A 20,901-nucleotide genomic window follows, 5' to 3' on the forward strand; every position below is an offset into this window, starting at 1 on the left:
TTTCGTCTTGATTTCTTTTCTTCCAAATAACGAACTGATTTAACTTATTACAAATCTACTAAACCTACACACAGTACAAGAGCAAAGGGGGGTGCATAAACAATTACTAAAAACAGATAGTGTAAGAGTGAGCACACGAAAGGTGAAGTGATAGTGAATAGAGAGTGGGAGTGAGTGGGAGGGCAACATAGACAGCTGGTGGTGTATGGTTGTACTGTTTATATGCTAACGATTAGCACAAGGTGCTGGTTGGTGGTGGTACCCGGTTCCGTTGTGAGTGTCGTCGCAGTTGCCACACTACCGCATAAATACAAGTGAGTGGTTGTATGTGTATGTGTGTGATGTTTTGTGCATGAACATGAGGTGTGCGAATTTTTCGCTATGGACGTTGGTGCACATACAATGTGTTGTATGTCTGACTAGGCATAACGGTGACGTGGGTACTGCAACTAAGTTCGGATGCCAGCAAAAGTTCTTGTTCAAGCAAAATCGTTGCCGATTTCGCCGCAACTAAGTGGGCTTTCATCGCATCAAAGCTTTCGGCAACACTTTCACGCAAAGCTCAAGTAATTGGCGTGAAATCGTTTCTGACTCGGAAGTGCAATACAAAGAGGCGATTTCACTCAATTAGAAATAAGCTTTCAGTGAAAGTTTTGCTATCAAAAAACTTCGGCTGGACACTACGTTTGTGCTTCGAAATTGTGACCAACAACTGTTGACTAATTACACTCATAGATGCTACGTAAATGGCTACTACCAACGGCAGAAGAATGATTGTTACACTTTTCTTAAACACATACAATTTCATGTTTTACTCTTAACTTACGGTTTACAACGAACATAAATTAAACTACAAATGGTTTTTACTAATACATAAAACAAATGATGCTTAAGTACTTTGTAAAATATAAATGTAGGTATGTAACACATAACAGTAAATAAAATTAAACACGTAACACTTAAAAAGATACCTACAAAGATATGTGTTTGTGGTGAATAGAAAAGGGGAAAAGAGAAAGAGTGATCGAAAGAGGGGTAGAGGTATGTGATAGACAAATGAGAGCTTTCTTAAGTTCCGGGTGATGCCAAAACAATGAGACCATGACTTTAGGTGAGTGAATGCAAAAAGTACTGATGGCCAGAACCTTCAAAGCTTCAAAACGTTTAAAGCTTCGAGATGAACTACACAACTTGGTTGTAATTAAGGCAAGTATTAAAAACAATGTTCTATAAACTTTCAATATACTGAGAACCGCGAAGAACTTCCATACACGTGTTTGATAAAGCTCACCGTTAAGCGCAGAAAGCTCTAAAGTTTTTCAGAATATTTAGAAATTACTAGGAGGAATTTCGTGTATATCTGAGCCTTCAAAAATGTGGAGGAAAATTGCACTGACATCTATAAAAAACGGGATATTTCAAAGGAAATTAAGAGCTAAATTATTTTTTCCTCTTTTGAAAGAAGTTATCAATTTATTGACGTGCTTGAAAGAGCTTTTTAGCCTTAAATATTTTATATGTAGTGGATATTTCAAATATAAAATAAAAATGAAACGAAGCTTAAAAACCAAAAAAATTCTTGCGTAATATTTAATATCTACAATAAAAACTGCAAGCTCAAAAATCACACTGAATCTGCGCTTATGAAGTGAAAGCTCAAAATTAATTAAGAGCGTTTAATTGCCTTCTGAAAAAACTTCTTATGTGATAACTGTTTCGGGCGAGCTTTCGAAGCTTTGTAATTTAAACAAAAGTTTTGAATGCGTGTTTTGGGGAAATTCTGTTTAGTTAGTAATTGTAGAAAGAAGTAGCATGAAACGGGGAGGAAAAATGACAGGATACTCGTGATTCTATTCTACATATGTACATACATACATACAAAGCCAATGCTAACCATGCAATAATGAAATGTGAAACACGCAGCAGTTTTGAAAAAAAAAAATTGAAAATTGTAAAATAAGTTTGAAAATATTTGTTGCTTGCTGCTCAAAATAAAAGCTGCATACAAATGTAAAAGTGTATGTGTCAATATGTGTATGTGTGTAATCTGTGCAGTGGAAAATTGGAAGAACACGAATATATGCGCAGAGGGAAATATGTAGCGAAAAAAGTTTTGCAACAGCGAATTTCTTGAATAAACGGTCGAAAGACGAAAAGTGTATATATAAAAAACAAAAAAAAAAAAACAATTTTTAAATGAATACAGTAGTACAACACTGATACATATGCAGTAGCATGGATTGTGGAGTGCGAAGAGGCGAAAAAAACACGAAAAAAACACTGATGATGAGTAGGAGTTTGAGGAGTGAAGGTTTTGAAAATCCACAACCAAAATTTGTCGATAGATATTTGCTGAAATAAATTATACGCTACCAAAATTAAAGCTACATATTTGGCAGGCAAAGCGAAAAAAGCAGCGAAAAAAAAACAATAAACACAAAAAGCGTTGGCAAATAAAAAGCAAAAAAAAAAATGTATGCGGCCGCGTGCCGAAAACACCAAGCCACAAAAAGAGCTTCAAAAAGCGCGCTCAAAAGTGGTATTTGCTTCCAATTGAGCGCAAGTTTTTCAAACTCGAAGCTTACGTAAGGAACGCGACGCGCACACATCGGAAGCCTGCATAGCGGTACAGCATAATTTGAAGGACAAATTAAAAATAATTCATCAAAAAGAGGTGGAATTGTTAATAAATTCTGTATATTTATTCGTTTTATTTTCTTTTCGTTTTTTTCATTTTCTTTAACTTAATTATCAAATTATTATCAAAATATATTCAGTGGCAGCCAGTTGTTGTAGTTGTTGCATTTGACATTAAAATTACGATTAAGATAAATTAACACAAACAACATAGAGTGTTTTGACAATAAAAAATAAATTTCCATCGACGGGCAGTTAAACAAAAATTTTACTTAAAAATAAACTGGATTTTTGGGTATTTTGGGGGTTTAAATATAAAACGGTCATGGATACGGATGTGTGGGGATATTCAAGGATAACTGGGCGGCGGCGGTGTTCTGCGATCCCAGTGGATGCATGGGCAGTATTGAATATTCATTCGTAAAACTTTGGCATGCAAATTTATGCTTTTTTGCGCGGAAATTATCGTTTTAATTTCTTTTCTAATAATAACATTAATTAGATGTATTAAATTGTTAAAATTAAATACTAAGGTGACGAAAAGGGGTTCTTCGTATTTTTTTTTTTGTTCTTATTTTTCGCTACGAAAATTCGCTGAACATTTTGTGAGCGCTTCGAAATTCGTACACGGGGTGCGTGTCTCGGCTGTTTTGCGAGTGTATTTGTGTCTGAGATGTGAAACTGCGCGTGCTTTTGCGTTTTGATTTTGAATATGGGAAATTTCCCGCCACCAAATAATATATTCAAATTTACAAAACTAACAAATTCTATTATACAAAATATATACAAAAATTATGTGATCTTGTTGGGACATTTTTGGCTGCATACTTATTCGGTTAATGCTATTTACAAAATGGAATAAGGTTGCCTACGTATTTTACAGTTTTTTTTGGTGTATTAGAATTTTTAAAAATTTTGTACAAAAATGTAATTAGCAAACGGTTAGAATTGCGGGAGTTTTTGCCTACAAGGGCGGTGTGTGTAGTTGGTCAACTAACTATAAAAGCTATAAAATTAGGTAAATATGTAAGTAAATATAACGGAGTTAAAACAGGGGTGGCACTAAATCGGGGGCAAACAGCTAAATAAGAAAAATCAGTGGTGGAAATTTGGCTCACATTGCGAATTTCGTCTTGAACATGCCCAATTGCTATTCAAAAGTTGTCATTGATTTTTTGTTTTGTTGGTAAATTAATAGTAAATCGTAAATATATATAAAAAGTAGTTTTCATTAAAAATGTGTTAGCAAGAAACGTTGTTTTTTTTTTTGGTATAAAATATGTACGTCTAACTTTGTTCATTTTTCTTTGCATTTTCTTGCAAATTTTTTTCTTCAACTTAATGCTCAAATGTGAATTTCATAATTAGCTCCTTGTTAGTGATTTTCTTTTTTTTTTGGTAAACTGTTTAAAATTTTTTTTAAATAATTTTCCTTTCTTGCAAATCAATGCCTGCGGTGGACATTGTAACGTCGCCTTCTGCGATTTTCGTTTCCATAGTAGGGAGAAGGATAGGGAGAATACTCACGCTTGATATTCAGATCGACAAAGGATGGCTGTGAGCGGCCACCGCCAGTCGAGTAGGATTCACAGACGTAGCGGCCCTCATCCTGTTTCAGAACGCCGCGTAGGTAGAGTCGTTGGTCACGTATCAGGGCGTTGCGTGGCAATGGACGACCATCTTGGCGACGCCATTCATACTACGGAAGAGAGAGGATGCGAGATTAGAGGTTGGTATTAAAGAGCGAATAAAAGCAAGAACAGGCGCAAATATACGTAACTACTTACTCTTATTTCACCGCGTATAGGCTCGCGTGCGCTCTGCACATCGCACTGTAGCGTTACATCTTCACCTTCGCGAATGTCGTATACTTGCGCGCGTGGTGCTGGCCGATAGGCGCCGTTGCGATTCACGACCACCTCGGCCATGTTCGTGGTATTGCCATAGCGATTTGAGGCTGAGCAGTAGTAGCGGCCAGCATCGGCGGGAGTGATGGAGACGAAGCGCAGGTACTGACCATCAATGCGTACCGAGCTGAGAAGGGTTAGATTAAGATACATACAATTATATAGAGAATAGCATAGCGAAAGTGTTTGATGAGCACCCGGTTGGATGGTTGGAGGTGAAATGGTGCGCGGTTAGCCTCCTAATTGAGCTTAAGCTATTGAAAGCACTATGATAGGAAACTTACTCGGTGAGCGGGCGGTTGTTGTCCGTATGCCAGGCGACGTCAATGGGCTGCTCGCCTGTCACTTCACAGTAGATGTCGATGTTGTCGTTGGGTGCCACCACAATGGGCATCTTCGGGTGGAATGTGATGTGTGGAATGGGCACTAGCACCAGCTCGGCAATTACGAACGTTACTACAGCGCCGCGGTTGTCCAACGCATTGCAGCGGTACTTGCCGCTGTTCTGCTCCTCGACACGCGTGATGATCAAGCTGTTTTGGTCGAAGTACGAATTATCTGGCAGTGGGCGCCCATCGACGCGTTCCCAACGCGTTGACAAGTTCGGTCCATTATCTGCAACAAGGAGAAATAGTGTTCAAATAGAATTCGGCAGTAGCGCTTTTCGGCGCTATACTTACGTAGATCGCAGGTGAGTGTGACGGCATCGCCCTCATTGGCACGATAAATATTCTGTGGCGGTCCGTAGGAGGGCTGACGCTGTGGATATAGTTGCGTTGGCTGTGGCTGTGGCTGCGGCTGCGGTTGTGGTTGGTATGGATATGGGTATGATGGGTTGCGTAGCACATCGCTGTCGTCTGTGCGGAATGAAATAAAGAAATATTTGCTTGTAAAACGTTCGTTGGAAACGCGGAAAAAACACAACTTGCTCTAGTACTACCATTACTATTTGCGCCGCTTAAAGAGATCGCTGCGCAAGACATGCAAGTATCAAGCAAAATTACAACAACAAAACTGCAAACATTTTGCGAGAGCAGCAGCGTGTGATTAACATTCGCAGCTCTGCTCCTCAATACACTACTCACTTGACGCATCGCCACGGCGCGGACGTACATCCACGGTGACGTAGCTCTCCGCGGTGCCAGCTTCGTTGCTTGCTATGCACTTGTAGGACTTGGCGTCATTGCGATCGATGCGGTATTTCTCCAAGAAGGCCTGGTTGAACTGCGTGCTGGCCGGGATCAAGGCGCGTTGATCGGCGCTGTCATCAACCCACTGCACATTTGGGCTGGGCACGCCAGTGGCCGTGCAGATCACTTTGAGCTCGTCACCTTCGGTTAAGCTGAGCACTTCATCGCTTGGTTCCAGTGTTATCTCCGGAGGTACCAAAACGCGCACAGTTTGCACCTCAGCTACACGTCCAACGTCGTTCTGGGCAACGCACTCATAATCGCCAGAATCCTCTACTTGAATATCGCCGATGCTATGAGGAGATAATTGGAGGTTTAGCTTGCGCGATTGATAGGCTGGAGGGCGGTCTACTTACATTATGTAACCGGCGCTGATTTCCCTGCAGCGTGGTGACAACGGTTTCCCGTCAACGCGACGCCACTGTACGCTAGGCTCGGGTATGCCATTGGCACTGCAGTAAAGCATCGCCTCGGTGCCTACATTCACCGTTTGCGGCTCGGGCGGATGGATATCGACGGTTGGTCTTTCACGTGCTGCAAGCAAGTAAATCATTGTTGTTGTACAGATTAGTATAAGGAGCAAGTGGTTGGGGACGTTCTTATTACCGACTCCTTTCTTGTAAACTTGCATTTTGTAAAAAAAATACAATTAATGCAATGGAAAGAAAAGTGGGAAAAAATTTAAAATGTTGCCAATAATTTCATAAACAATTAGGCGAATGGGGAAAGAGATAGAAAGAAATCGTATAAAAAGACAAATTAGTTTAGTTCACGCAATTCTTTTTACCGGCTACGGGCAATGTGTAGGTGGTGGCTAGGCGCTAATTGAGTTTCGTAATTTGTAGGACTGAATTGTGACGTGTTACGGAGTGGTACAGCCAGTTTTTGGTGGTAGGATTTGTGTATTAATTTGGTCCCTAATTCAACTTGGTACTTACGTTCAACATCGATAATAGTGTTGGATTCATGAGAGCCAGCAACATTCTCGGCTATACACAGATACATGCCGCGGTTCTCAGGCCGCGCATTTATGATACGCAAGACATTACCGGTTTGCTGCACGTTGTCGGCGAGGGCCTCGTGAACCTGCAACGGAAGAAGCATGAGATTGTGGAAAGCGACGCATGCCGTAGGTCAACACCTCACCTTAGTCCATTTGATGGTGGGGTAGGGCGAGCCGGTGGCATCGCATGTTAGGGTGAAATCTTGTCCTTGGACGATGTGGTTTTCATCTGGCAAGCGTTTTACAACTGGCGCAATGCTATGATTTTGAGTAGAATTTAAAGTAATTGAAAAACCTTATATATATACACTGCAGCGTCACTTACGTCCCCGGCTGTGGTCCTGGCTGCGGTCCTGGTAACGGATATGAACTATCCTCGATCACAACCTGTGCATCATTGGTGTAGTTGCGTCGTCCGCGCTGATCGATGCCGATGCAAGTGTAGACGCCGGAGTCGCGTGGCGTGGACTCGCGAATCTCAATCGAATTGCCGCTAATGACGATGTTGCGTTGACGGTAGAGTGGGTAGCCGTCTTTGTTCCACTCGTAGACGAGCAGGATAGAGGTGGTTGGCTGGCAGGTGAGACGCACGTTATCGCCCGTTTCGCCGGTGTACGATGGCGGTTCGATGTAGACGAGTTCGCGTGGCGGTGGTGGTGGTAGGGGTGGGGCGATGCGCACGTATACTTGCGTGTACTTCTCATCGATGCCGTTCTCGTTCGTGGCCTGGCAGCGATATCTGCCTTCGTCCGACTTGCGTGGTGCATCGAAGATCAGACGAGAGCCGTCGGTGTGCGCTTCCAGTGACATTTGGCCGTCGACGCGCGTCCACGTGACTGTTGGCGTGGGATGACCGTCCACTTCGCAGTTGATCTCGTTGGGCTGGTACTCCTCGAACGAGACAACTTGTGGGAGGTTGATGATCTGTGACGGTGTGCGTTGGGAATCCTCTGAATAGGGGACGAAAAGGAAAGAAGACATTAGAAAATAGCTAAAACGAAGGTTTGGTGAAGCAGAAAAAACAGAAGTATATGGGAGTAGAGAGAAAATGCAGCTGCATTACCGTAACGGGCCAACATTTCACTGGCATATGCTGCGGCCATTTTTGTGAGCGTGTTAGAGAAAATGTTTGCAAATATCAATAGTTCTTTGTTTGCACTTCAATTTTTTGCTCACTCACCTGTAATTGTGATAGAAATTTGGTCTTCGAAAACGCGTTTCGTCTGATTGTTCACCGAGCGGCAGATATACACACCAGAGTCGTAGATTTGCAGGTCATATAAGCGCAAAACGCCACCATCTTCCTCAGCACCATAGGGTAGGCGTCCATTCTGCTTGAACCAAGACACGAAAACGGGCACCTAGGAATGGAAAATAGAGGAGAATTCAGCGCATGCTGAGCAATGACGAGCCACAGTAAATCGCTTACATTGCTCCAGGTCATGCGGCCGGTACAGGACAAAGTCAACGAGCCACCAATCGGTATAATAGTGATCTCCGGTGGCGCTATCGAGACGGTAATTTGTGTTTGATAGTCTGGCGGTGGGACGGGCGTGGATGGGGGCTGTGGCGGGCGGTCGTAGTCTTCTATAGCGTTGAAGCGGTAACAAATATGATTATTTTGTTAAATAAGATTTAGGGATTGAAGTAAAAAATTCATGATAGCGGATCAACAAAGATGCGAAAAAAAAAATTTCCGCACTCCTGTCGCCGTTCTCACGAACCAACTAAAACATAAAAAATATGAATGTATGTAAGTATGTAGATTAGTAACGTTTGATGGTTTGGAGCTAAGATTATAAGAAAAGATACACAAATGCCAGAATGCTATGGAATAAATAAAAATAAAAAATAAAACACATTCAATAAAACAAAATAAAATGAAAGACAATAAAATAAGGATACAACAAACTAAAAGAAGTTTAAAAAAACGCAAGTAAATAAAAAAATAAAATTAAATAAAGATTAAAATTAAAAAAAAAAATCTGAGAAAAAATAAAAATTATCTTAAGAAATTTTAAATTGAAAGAAAACTAAAACTAACGTAAAATATAAACTGAAAATAACTGATTTAAAAAATAAGAGTGTAGAAGAAAAGTTTTTGTAAAATTGTAAGTTTTATATTAAAACAAATAAAAGCATAAAAACTATCGACACTTTTTATCGAAATTGATTTCCAGGTCTTCCTGGTGTCTGGCAAAATTTAATCTTATCTTTTTAATATTTTTCTATGGCATTTTGTTTTCGAATCTTCGCTTCCAACCATCATTCTATTTCAAAAATTATAACCATGCTACTGTTAAACAAAGCAACTTTTTTAAAGAAATTCTAAAGCTTGAACATTTCAAAATTCTTAACGCAGGAACTGTTAGAAGATTAGCGTAGCTAAGTTGAAAAAAAACTGATTAAATATTTGTGAGTAGCTCCTCTATTTGTGTTATTCTAAAACGACTAGCAACTCGTTTTAATCGTATTGCTATGTACGCAGTTGATGTAAGCGTGTTTGAGTGAAAATATTTGTTAAAAAATCACTACGGGATTAGCCGGATTGGTAGTTGGTATTTGTTGATTGTTATTTTTGTTTTTGTGTATGCGTTTGCTGTCTACAGACACGCGGAGTTTACGGGGCTAATTTCCTTTTTAGTACATAAAAACTATACCTATGTATGTAAAATGTTTGTATGTATGTATGTATGTATTTCGTTGGGGATTTCATAGAACACATTGAACACGTACTAAGGCGAGTCTACGAGTAGATACGTTCAGAGTTACCAATAACACAACTAACTAATTAAAATATCTAAACGAAGTGTTGTAGAACGGCGGTAAAGTCGAATTCGGATACCGGGCACTACTAAAAGGTAGCCCACTGCAACCTACTGGTAGTCCAACAAAAGGAAGAAACATTCATAGATAAAAATACTAATTACGAGTATGCCTAATTTTTTTTTTAATTCTTAACAATATTAATAGTGAAAATTTAAAATTTTTATTCTAATTTTTCAAAACAGTAGGAATTAACCCGAAACATAGCTTTGTGTTTTTTTTTTTTAAGGGGAAATCTATCACTTCGATCCAACACGAAACGCTACTAAATGGATAGACAAAGAAACTACGTTAAGAGCTACTGAGAGCGAACGCTTAACGGTTAAAAAGGTGAGTGTGCGAACCTCGCCGATTGCAGTCGTCTCGCAATTTCGTAATGTTGCCTACTTTTCGGTTGCCTTTGTACAACTGCAGTGTCTCATTGGGCGCGATGGTCTCATTGGGCATGAGGTCCACGGCAAAGCCGTTACAGCAGCTGCTGTGCTCGCACACTAAACTATCCGGTTTGACAATGAGTGTTGACTTTTCAGAGCTTTCGCTTTTATTGGCATTGACTTATGGACGCGAATCGTAGTGAAGAGAGAGAGAGAGGACATCATAAGCAGCTATAATAAGTATGTATGTATGCATGTACAGTTGTGCTTAAGTGTGTGTGTGTGTGTGTGTGTGAGCGCGTTTATGTAACTGTGGCGCAATGTGTCCTTCACTTTCGTCACTAAGCCAGACAGCTGGAAATGGGTTAATCATTTGCCTGTGTTAGATCACATGCCGCAAGCGGAGCTCGCTCGACACTCGACTCGTTCGTTACGATTATTCATGTACTTAAGTATGCATGTATGTAGCAAGCAATCATATTGCGTGCTAAATGTCTGTATATGTGTGTTTGCTTTCAGCCCACCATACCCCGTCTACTTACCATCGATCTGGCATTGTTGACCGGCGTAGCCTGGTCGGCATTGGCAAAGCACTTCGCCGTTGTTGAGTAGACTGCAGCCGACGGTGGTGTCTTCACGGCAGGGGCAAGGCACGCAGCTGCCATAGTTGTCCTTGTAGTGCAGAGGTTCGCACTTTTCGCACGAGTTGCCGGTGTAGCCGGCCGGGCAGGTGCATACCTCCACTTCAATGGCCAGTTGTGCGTCGGGTGTGCGATGCTCGACCGCCGATTCGAGAATGACGTCCCTTATGCTAGTGCGTGTGGTGGGTATTTTCGTTGTGCCGCGTATCAGTACGTGCTCCAAATTGGCCAGTACGCCCATTATGTCTAGCCGCGAGGCGCGAACTGAGTGACCGCGCTCATTGCGCAACCAGTTTTCATCTTCGTGCAAGCGCACACGGTATTCGGTGCTGCCTTGCTCCTCCACGGGCCGGGACCAGAGCAATTTCATGCCATTACCAATGAGTATGACATCACTGCCGGCCTCAGAGCGGCCATACGAGGTGGTGTCTACATCAAGTGTGTAGGACAAATGTCCGCCATATGAGTACAGTTGGTTGCCCAGCACAGAGCCACGCAGGCTCCAGTACTTCTCGGTGTACGATTGGAAGTTGTAGGTGTACATGTTGGTGGGTAAGTCGAAGCTCAAGTTTTCGGTGTCCACAATATTGCCGTCGCTGTCTGTGATCAGCGGTTGGTTGCTGATGAAGTCAACTGGAATGAGTTGGCGGAACAACGAAGCCGAGTTGCAGCGTGTGCTCTTGCCAGAGCAATAGCATTCCTCGCAGCCGTCGGGGTTGCGCTCGGAAAGACCGTAAGTGCCAGGTCGGCATTGTTCGCAGTATTGGCCCACAACATTGGGCTTGCATTCGCAGTAGCCGCCATCACAAGAGACAGTTCCATCGCGATTGCAGTAGCTGCACTGGGTCTGATTGCCAGGTGCTGGTGGTGGGTAGGGGCTGGGTTCGCCGATATCAGGCGAGCAGTCGTATGGTGTGCCACCGGACGCGTTGCCTACGTAGCCGGGCGCGCAGCGATCGCAGAATTCACCAGCCGTGTTGTGTGCGCAGTTCTATGATAGGGAAGAATTAGTTTGGGTACAATATGTATCTGATTTCTCTACTCGAAAGAGGTATTAGAAACTTACCAAGCAGACGCCGGTTTCAGCATCACACTGACTCGAATGGCCATTGCATTCGCAGGGTTCGCAAACGCCCAAATAGAGTCCGGCTTCAGTATCCCGTTTGTAGCCAGGTGCACAGCGCTCGCAGGACAAGCCAATGTAGCCAATGGGGCAGCGGCACTCTTCCACTTCAAAGGCGCGTTGCGTGCCAATGTTGTTCTGTGTGGCAATATCCAACGAGACATGTGTTAATTGACCGTCCTTTGTGCTGGTAGTGTAGGTGGCCTTAATATAGATCGCATCGATCTTCGAAAGCGCCATCAACAAGTGTTCGCGATTGACTACTTGCCCGTCGGAACGCTGCCATGCGCTTTCGATAATCGGCACGGAGTATGAGCTCGGTTGGTTGGGATTCACGCCGGCTTTGCGGTAGTGAATGATTGTCAAATCTTCACCCTGCAAGAGGTGAAAAAGGTATTAAAAAAGCCCTAGAGCATACTACTCCAGCAAATACTTACACTCTTGATAACCACGTCGGGTGCATTGTTGCGGGACATAAGCCCGCCTGGCAGTGGGTTGTAGCTGAGATTGTAGGAGAGTTTGCCGCCATAGGCAGTGATCTTGTCGCCAAGGAATGGCGCTGGCAGGCTCCAATATAGCGGATCAGAGGTTGATTGTTGGCTGAATTGCAGCGCGCTGTTGGCCTGTTGGAAGCTGACTTGAGTAGGTTGTTGGGTTTCATAGTCGCGAATAAGGTTGAAGCCGTGAGGTGCGCGTGAGCGTCCGAAGTTCGAAGAGACCTGGTCGCGGTACCAGCTGCTGCTGGAACATTGCTTTGTCAGGCCACTGCAGAAGCACTCAATGCAGCCGGTGTAGGTGAAGGCGTTCAAGTGGAAGGATTCGGGTGCGCAAGTGTCGCAACGGGGGCCAACCACAAGCGGCTTGCACTCGCATGTGCCGTTCGGGTGCGGATAGTAAGTGCCTTCGGCGTTACATGTGCTCTCTGGTATGCGATGGCAGCTGCCTCCCGGGATCAGTGGGTTGCCCTGGTAGCCAGGTGCGCAGAGCTCACAACGCCTGCCGGTGTAACCCTCGTAACAGTTGCATGTAACGTCGCCATCAGGGCTGAGTTGACAGCCGTTCGCAAAGTTGTTGGCACCAGTTTGTGGGCATGGACATTGACGGCATGGTATGCCACGAGCAGGGTCACCATAGGTGCCAGGCTGGCAAGGTTCCGGCACAAAAGGCACGCAGCGACCCAGCCAAGGTCCGTATTTCTCACGCACATAGCCAGGCGCGCACGATTCGCAGGAGTCTCCTACATAACCGGGTGGGCAGGTACACTTCTCCACCAGTGACGTTGAGCCCAAGCCTTGATCTTCAAGCCCTGCTGAGTCCATAACGATATTGGTAAGCTCCACCTCTCGTTCCGTTGCGTCGATGTAGCTTAAGCGGATGAGTATGTTGTCCACATTAGCCAAAACCATCATGACCTCCTCGCGTGTGGCACGACGTCCGTCCGTCTTGTACCAGTTGCCGGCGCTGAATGGCACTGAGATCTTGTTGTTTACGTTCGGCTCTGGTTGGTTACGTGCGCGGTGGGTGAGCGTAAAGCCGTTGCCTGTGATTATGACATCCGGTGCCTGGTTGCCACGTCCGTTGCCCATGTAGTTAACCTCGTAGCGCAGATAGCCGCCATAAGATTTCAGTTGGTTGCCCATGTAGTCGTTTGGCAGCGCCAAGTATGGCTGCTCGCGGCTGTTGTAGCCCACATCGGATACGCGGAACTGCACGCCGTGATGGCGACTGAGGATATTAGGCGACGCCACATCGTTGATGATAATATCGCTGTACGGGTTCAACTCAACGTTCTTGACTTTGTGCGATGTGATTGGCGGTTGGATGGCAAAGTTGAAGAGATTAGCGCTCTTGCAGTTCTTCGAAATACCGAAGCAGAAGCAGCTGATACATTCATCCTGGCGGCGGGCAAGCATGTTGAAGAAACCAGCAGGGCAAACATCCACACGGGATGGTGCATCAACGGTCACCTGGGTATCTGGGTTAACGAAGTTGCGTCCCTTCGAGTTGAGTATTTCGCAGGAGTAGGCACCTTGATCCTGGGTGTCCATGTTGGGGCAGTAAAGCGTACCCGTACCGGCATAGCTCTTAGAAGTACACTTCTCGGGAACGTGACCCCAGTTTAGACGCCAGACGATCAGTGGCACTGGCACACCGGTGCCCACGCAGGTGAGATTCAATGGCTCGCCTTGTTGCAGACGAATATGTGGCGGTGGTGGGCGAATTGGCGCAGGGGCCACTAAAAAAGGTAAGGTTATTAAATGCATTAAATCGTGTAGGTATCATGGACTTACTGCAACCGATTTCATCGGTTCCATCTATACAATCATTCGTATCGTCGCACTGGAAGTTCTTTGGAATGCAATGACCGCTGCGGCACTGGAACTCGTCGTAGCGACAAGGCGCGCCACTGGGTTCGGGATCACAGCTGTCTTCATCGGAGTTGTCGAAGCAATCGTCTTCCCCGTCACAACGCCAGATGCGGTCGATACAGCGCGAGTTGCGGCACATGAACTGATTGGGCTGGCACTTGAGGCCGTGGCTACAGCTTTCCTCATCGGAGCCGTCCGAGCAGTGCGGAATGCCGTCACAGATCTGCGACTTGTCAATACATTCGTTGTTGCGGCAGGTAGCTTGGTTGGCGCGGCAAGCTGTGGGCGGGCGATCGTTGATAGGGTTGGCTGTGAGGATGGTGTGAGAGAGATAGTTAGTTTTATGAGTTCGCTCGACAAGTAAATAATGTGGGATTTATTTTTACCGGGCGCAATATTTTAGAACGTTTAGTCCATTTTAAGAAATATAAGGGTTAGTGCGAAAAAACATTGATAAAATTGAGAATGGCTTGCTATTGAAAATATTCAGTAAAGACTTGAGTATACCTAGTCCGAAAAATTCTGGACCAATGTGTGGCACAGTGCCGTATTTGATTTTGTGGGAGGAGCTGTGGTATTTGTTATCATTCCACGCTGCGTCCGTTTGTTAGTAGGGGATTTCAAATTACTTTTCATTGCGATACCAGATAAAACACTACGAGCAAAAGTTACTTACATTTCTCGACGGTCAGATGTACGGTGACTTGCTGTCCAGACACATGGCGCGGATAGCCAGCAGCTTCACAGATGTACTGACCAGAGTCCTCAACCTTTAGAGAAAATAAAATCAAAAAGCTCTAATAAAAGTAGAAGTTATAAATATTTCGGTACTTACGCGAATGTTCGGAATCTCTAGACGGCCGTCCCCGTTATCACGCGAGCCGATTGGAAGCGGCCGACCACCAGGGCGGGTCCACTTGACACGAGCGCGCACTGGACCTTCGTCACGACAACGGAAGATGACTTCACGACCTAAACGAAGCGCGTAAATGAGAGAGATATTAGAAACCTAGATTTGCTACGCGAAGGCGAGAAGGTGTTTGGCATTCGGTGCGATTGTGTTGATTTCATATATTTTTGATATCATACAAAGTGGGAGTATATTTTTTGGGTGTAACGATTATTAAGTTCGGGAATAGCGTTGCATTTTTGGGGTAGGCGATTAAAGATATCTCATATATGTACATATATGAAGTATATGGGTGTATAAAATTGTATTTACAAATCGAATAAAAGAGTGCATTTGCATTCCATTGCGGTTGCTTTTTCGTGCGATGGGCACTCGGAGAGAGGAACTCATACAAAATGAGTATTTGAAAGAAATAAATAACCGACTTACCCTCCTTAATATATCCTGTGTAGATTTGTTTTTACATATTTTTTTTAATTAAGTACGAATTAGGGGAATAGAAGCGGAATATAGCATAAAAAAATCAAAGTTATTTCAAAGCTGAATGAACGCAGTATACAGTAAAGTGGAAGGTGTCGTTACCGGGAAGGTTTCCAGCAACGAACTTTCGCCTGTAGTTGGGGAACCTTCCCGCCAGCGACACTTCGATTTTTGAAGAAATTTCTTATGAGCAGTAAATGTTGAAAAAGTAGTCATTTTGCACAAACGGCAGTTAGGGTACTTACTTTCTTTGATGATTTGGCTGTCAGGGTAGGTCTTCAGGTTCAGTTGTGGGTTTGATGATGTGTCAGGAACTCCTGTGAGAAATTAGTTAAAATTAATTATAAAAGATGTTTAAGCATTTCGAAAATTTTTTAGGGAAAGTATGTTTCTCAAATGCGTGAGAGAGTTAGAGAGGGAGTGAGTGACGGAGGAGTGAGGCAATAGGACGGTTAAATAACGAGTGAGTAGGTGAATAAGAGAGGTGAATGATTGAGGAGTAAGATAATGAGCGTGTGAGTGAGTAGAAGGGGAAGTGAGTGACTAAAATTGAGTGATATAGTAAAGAAATGAGCGAGTAAGTAGGTGAGGGTGTAGGGATGAAGGTTTGAATGAGTACAAAACTGAGTGGTAGTGTGAGTAAGGAAGGATTGGGGAAGCTTGATAGTAAGTACAAGAGGAGGTGAGTGGCTAAAATTGAGTCTTAGAGTAGGGCAATGGGTCTCGTGCATAAAAAATGAGCTTAACCTCAGACCTAATTTTCGCACTGGCACAAGCATTTGTACTGAAAATCGAGTCAGAGCTTAAGCTCACTTTATATACGTGAGGCCTAATGAGTGAGTAAGTTGTGTGAGCATTTAACTAGATCTTGATTGAGTAGTAGAGTGAGTGTGCGAGTGATTCGAGTGATATTGCAGAGTTCTTTTTAATTTTTTTCTTAATCTGGTTTTCGGAGTGGGTTTATTTCCAGTGCTGGCGGTCACCACAGCAGAGCGCGGCCTATTGGCTATTAGTCTTAGAGTTGAAAAGTCAATCCCAACCATTCCAATTCAAATCTTTTCTTTGTAATACATTTTTCTACTGCCACCTGCTTCTCGTGCGTTTGTTAGTCTTTTTCTACTAAACTTACTCAAACGAAACTTACGCTCAATCTCATTGGAGGTCGGACTGCAGTCCAACTCATCGCTAATATCGAGCGGACAATCGACAACACCGTTACAACGCAAGGCATTGCGTATGCAGGGACCGTTCTCACAACGGAACATTAGCGGGCCGCAAGCTTTACTGATTCCTTCAAATTCGAGTTGAGGTTCGCGCAGATATTCTAAGAGTCGAATATGCGATTTTCGAAAGTGTATGAGTGAGTGTATGTGTATGAAGGCATGAGCAAGTTGAGATGAAAATGTAGTGTAAAAAGCTTTGATTATGGATTTTTATACTCACTGCACGAAAGTTCATCTGAGCTGTCTGCACAATCGGTATAGCCATCACAACGCGCCGCCGCATTGATACACTGTCCGTTGTTGCAACGGAACTGCGAAACCGAGCAAGTGCGTCCCACGTCGTAGTTGGGTTCCGAGCAGTCTTCTTCGTCCGAGCCGTCACGACAGTCACGGTAACCATTGCAATGAGCGCTGCCAGAGACACAATCGCCATTGCGGCAGCGGAACTGATTGGCAGCACAGCCTTTTCGGATGCAAAGTGAATGGAAAAAAGTGAGAAAGAAATTATTTTGAGTTTAAATGATGGTGGGAAGCACAATTGCTGGATGGGTAGGGATAACACGTTGGTAAGAGTAGACTTAAAAAACAAATTGCTAAATACATATGCACATACATATAGGCAAAGGGGGAAAATAAAAAAGCGTGCGCTGGGGTAAGGTGCTGAGAGGAGGTAAAGTAATACGGTTTTTTGTTGGGTTGAAACAAAAATTGGAGTTTGCATGCGCCTAAAAATAGGTTTTTTTTTCTAAACTTAACAGTGTTTAAATTAAAAACTACATAGCTTAAAGGTAAGGTAGAATCTTATAAAATTAAAAATAACCTTAAAAAATATTTCTTAAATCATATAGACTAAGAATGTAACAAAATCAATCATCAACGACGAGAATATCAAAAATACTAGCTATGAAAATTTCAACAAAATTATAGTCAAAAGTAATGCTTTGTATTAACCAATGCAATTTTGCTCATCTGAGAAATCTTTGCAATCGTAGTATCCATCGCAATGTTGCGTCTCATTAATGCAGTACTGACGATCAAAGCAGAGAAACTCATTTTCCTTGCAGGTGGTGCCTTACAGAGGATTAAAGTAATTTTTGAATTGCATAAGAAAAGTTGCAAAAAAATTTCTAATGTTGCAGAAAGAAGCATAAATTAATGAAATGCGCTATGAAAAGTGTAAACGAACGTGAGTGAGCAGCAAAAAATTTAGAAAGGTTTATGAGTTGAAATTCGATTTTTTTTTTAATTGAGTTTGTATTAAATATATTTTTCATATCTTGAATTTTAATTAAACATTTTCTTATTAAATACTTGTGCTCCTCCTGGTTAAATATTTTTTTATTACGGGTTTTTCCATTACAAAATTGCTATTAACTAATTTTTTAATTTTCACTCTTAAATCTTTCTTAATTTTGAGACGATTAGGCAGCTAGATTCAATAGACATAACAATTTTTTTTTTAACAATATGTAGGTGATAGAGCTTATCACAATGTGCTTGTAAAATAATGAAAAAGCCTTCTTATATAAAATACATACATAAAAATGTAGAAATGAAATAAAATGATGTGCTTATAAATACATAAATGCATATAATTTAAGTGCTGCGAGGTGAAATTTGGAATTTGGTAATGCAAATGAAGTCGGTTAAACACATTTGTACACTGCAGAAAAATGATTGTCTGTTGTGGCTCTGTGATTATTTCTTCGTTCGAGACTACTCGTATCGACCCTATTTCTGATCAAGTTGAGACTATTGTTTAGAACTACTGATGTTGACCTAGTCGAGCTTAACTCAACTTGTTTTGACCTGATTCAAAATAACCTAACCTGAAAACCTCCTAATTTTATCTAACTTAACCTAAAAATAATTCAAACCGTTTAGTATCTGAAGTTGATTGACGTAATAAAAAATGTTCTAAAGCTGTTTTTAGTAAATCGTATCGGAACTCCTGCGAATTCTGTACTAATTCGAAATTTTTTCCAAATCAAATATTTATCTTCGAGGTTAAGTATTTCAAAATTCACTTCAAAGCCTTATTTGCTACAAGCCTCTAATGTTATCTAAATAGTCATTCCTAAAGTATAATTCAGCTGCATTATTTTTTAAATTCTTGTCGATAAACATAATTATCGATTTTTGCTAACAAATTTACCGATACAAATAATGGTTAAATTTATCGCATATATAGTAAATATTCGCATCCGGATTTGTACTCTTGATGGTATTTATCTGTGGAATTTTATTAAAAAACTTAAGTGACGTTAAACGGCTTGACTTTGAATTGAAAAATAAGTAGTTTGCCTTGAAAACTAACATCTCAAACTAAGTCTATGGCTAGTTAATCGTTAAAATATTGTTTGTGAACCCAATGAAATAGTCTATCTTCAGATAATTTGTTTTAATAATTTTAGGTATTAATTATTCGGCTTTTCTCAATTTTCGGATATCCGAATATATCCCAAATCCCTTTTCACACTTTTCCACTGAACCTTGCCTAAGTCCCCTCGCTATTTTCTTTCGACTTCATTTGCATACTTGTTTTTTGCTGAAAACCAATCAATATAAGTAATACGATGCCAATTTAAGTGCTTTCTTCATCTCGTAAATAGCAAAGAAAAACTATTTTAAATTTGGTGCATACGATAGCTCTAAACGTAGCTTAAGAATTTCCTCACGGACTCAGGTCCCCTTAAAAACACACTCGCGCTCGGTAACAGCGTCCACTTACAATTTGCCTCATCAGCGCCATCGTCGCAGTCGCGCGAACCATCGCAACGTTCGCTCTCCGAGTAGCATTTGCCATTCGGGCAGGTATGTATGGGGCATGGGTAGATGGGCACCGGTCGTCGTGTTGGCGGATAGGACAAACAGTTTATCTCATCGCTGCCGTCGGTACAATCGCTATAACCGTTACAACGTATCGATCCGTGCCGACACTCATCGTCGCAGAAGAATTGATCCGACGAACAGTCTTCGGGTGAGTGACGAATGGCTTCTACCGGTATGAAGTGATGATCAAAAGCGCAGCCAGTGGTGGAAATTATGGCAAAACACGATTGAGAACATGATGAAGCGATGCAAGCAAGCAGAAGGAGGAGAGGAGAGAGAGCGAGCGATCGCAAGAGAATCGGAAAGAAATAAATGCAAAATGTCTTGGATTAGTAGTTAATATCGGCTGAATGAAATGAGCTGCAAGTGAAACAGTTTTGATTAATGATTGCAGGTGGCAACACTGGTAACATAATATACATAGATATCTACATAAACATATACAAAATATACTTTATATTAGATGGGCTTCAAAGTTACAAAAATAATTAATTTTAGTAGAAAAACGTAATAGTTTTTGCGGACAGCTGACATGGAGAGCGACTAATTTAAGTAAGGAAGTTTTTTCCAAAGTATTTTATCGGCCAAAATTTTCCTCGAGCAATTTCCTCAATAAAAAAGTTATATTTATTTATCTACTTTTTGTTACCCTCTTTTCGGCATTGTCTGCGCGTCTCATCTGATCCGTCGGTGCAATCGTCGTGCCCGTCGCAGAGATAATCTTTGTTAATGCACTGAGCGTTGTCGCATTGCCACTGGTAGGAGAGGCAAGTCCTATTCGATATGGGCAATGTTATTTCGTTCTCATGTACTGTACATTGTGCATATGTTTGTTGTTGTGTTGTTATATTGAATGTTGTTGGTGATTGCGTTTGATGAGTTTTGTTAGCAGTTTTTTTTTTTTTGTACAAAGACCATATTTCCACACAGAAACACAGATAACATAGAGATAAATGCGAAACAAAACAAATAAATTTTTAAAATGGCCACAGGTGATTACGTGATGTGCGTTGGTTTATATGAAATTGAACAAACAAAAGAACAAATAAACAAAGTATTTAAAAAACATGTATGCACATAAATACTAAACATAAATGAAATGAAAAAGTTTAAATGAACGGCAGAAAATGGCATGTTAATGGAAGAAATGGAGGAGAGAGAGAGAGAGGAAGGATCCACGTGGTAGGCATAACTCAGGGCACTTTTTTCGGAAGCTCTGAAGTTGGTTTGCGGAAGCTTTTTCACAACTTCTATTATCCTTCGTGGGCTTTTACGCTTTTTTTACAAACTGACCATAGAAAAGCGTAATTAATGCAAATGTAGTGGCTGGGGAGAGTTATAAAATTGCAATGAAAATCTTCAGATAACAAGGAAGATTTTAGTTAT

At 42.1% G+C, this 20,901-nt stretch overlaps 1 protein-coding gene across 16 annotated transcripts in view; it reads right to left on the reverse strand.

Annotated features, from left to right (window-relative positions):
• LOC118748447 (basement membrane-specific heparan sulfate proteoglycan core protein) overlaps nucleotides 1-20,901 on the reverse strand; it is a 219,569-nt gene that overhangs the window by 15,750 nt on the left and 182,918 nt on the right. For 13 of the 16 annotated variants that reach the window (XM_036482885.1, XM_036482876.1, XM_036482887.1 and 10 more), the window contains 21 exons: nucleotides 20,165-20,326; nucleotides 19,415-19,681; nucleotides 16,904-17,146; nucleotides 15,706-15,777; nucleotides 14,906-15,042; nucleotides 14,747-14,840; nucleotides 13,993-14,379; nucleotides 12,139-13,937; nucleotides 11,645-12,076; nucleotides 10,480-11,569; nucleotides 8,167-8,324; nucleotides 7,918-8,098; nucleotides 7,063-7,687; nucleotides 6,881-6,995; nucleotides 6,673-6,820; nucleotides 6,091-6,268; nucleotides 5,630-6,027; nucleotides 5,225-5,401; nucleotides 4,829-5,159; nucleotides 4,425-4,671; nucleotides 4,165-4,336 (listed from right to left, as the gene is read on the reverse strand). In XM_036482885.1, coding sequence (XP_036338778.1) covers nucleotides 4,165-4,336; nucleotides 4,425-4,671; nucleotides 4,829-5,159; nucleotides 5,225-5,401; nucleotides 5,630-6,027; nucleotides 6,091-6,268; nucleotides 6,673-6,820; nucleotides 6,881-6,995; nucleotides 7,063-7,687; nucleotides 7,918-8,098; nucleotides 8,167-8,324; nucleotides 10,480-11,569; nucleotides 11,645-12,076; nucleotides 12,139-13,937; nucleotides 13,993-14,379; nucleotides 14,747-14,840; nucleotides 14,906-15,042; nucleotides 15,706-15,777; nucleotides 16,904-17,146; nucleotides 19,415-19,681; nucleotides 20,165-20,326 — 7,413 coding nt within the window. The remainder of the gene's footprint in view (nucleotides 1-4,164; nucleotides 4,337-4,424; nucleotides 4,672-4,828; nucleotides 5,160-5,224; nucleotides 5,402-5,629; nucleotides 6,028-6,090; nucleotides 6,269-6,672; nucleotides 6,821-6,880; nucleotides 6,996-7,062; nucleotides 7,688-7,917; nucleotides 8,099-8,166; nucleotides 8,325-10,479; nucleotides 11,570-11,644; nucleotides 12,077-12,138; nucleotides 13,938-13,992; nucleotides 14,380-14,746; nucleotides 14,841-14,905; nucleotides 15,043-15,705; nucleotides 15,778-16,903; nucleotides 17,147-19,414; nucleotides 19,682-20,164; nucleotides 20,327-20,901) is intronic. The other 3 variants (XM_036482883.1, XM_036482889.1, XM_036482880.1) reach the window with 2 other exon arrangements.

The sequence above is a fragment of the Rhagoletis pomonella genome, unplaced genomic scaffold (assembly GCF_013731165.1).
Source record: "Rhagoletis pomonella isolate Grant_MI unplaced genomic scaffold, Rhpom_1.0 Rhpom_scaffold_00013, whole genome shotgun sequence".
NCBI classification, from domain to species: Eukaryota; Metazoa; Arthropoda; class Insecta; order Diptera; family Tephritidae; genus Rhagoletis; species Rhagoletis pomonella.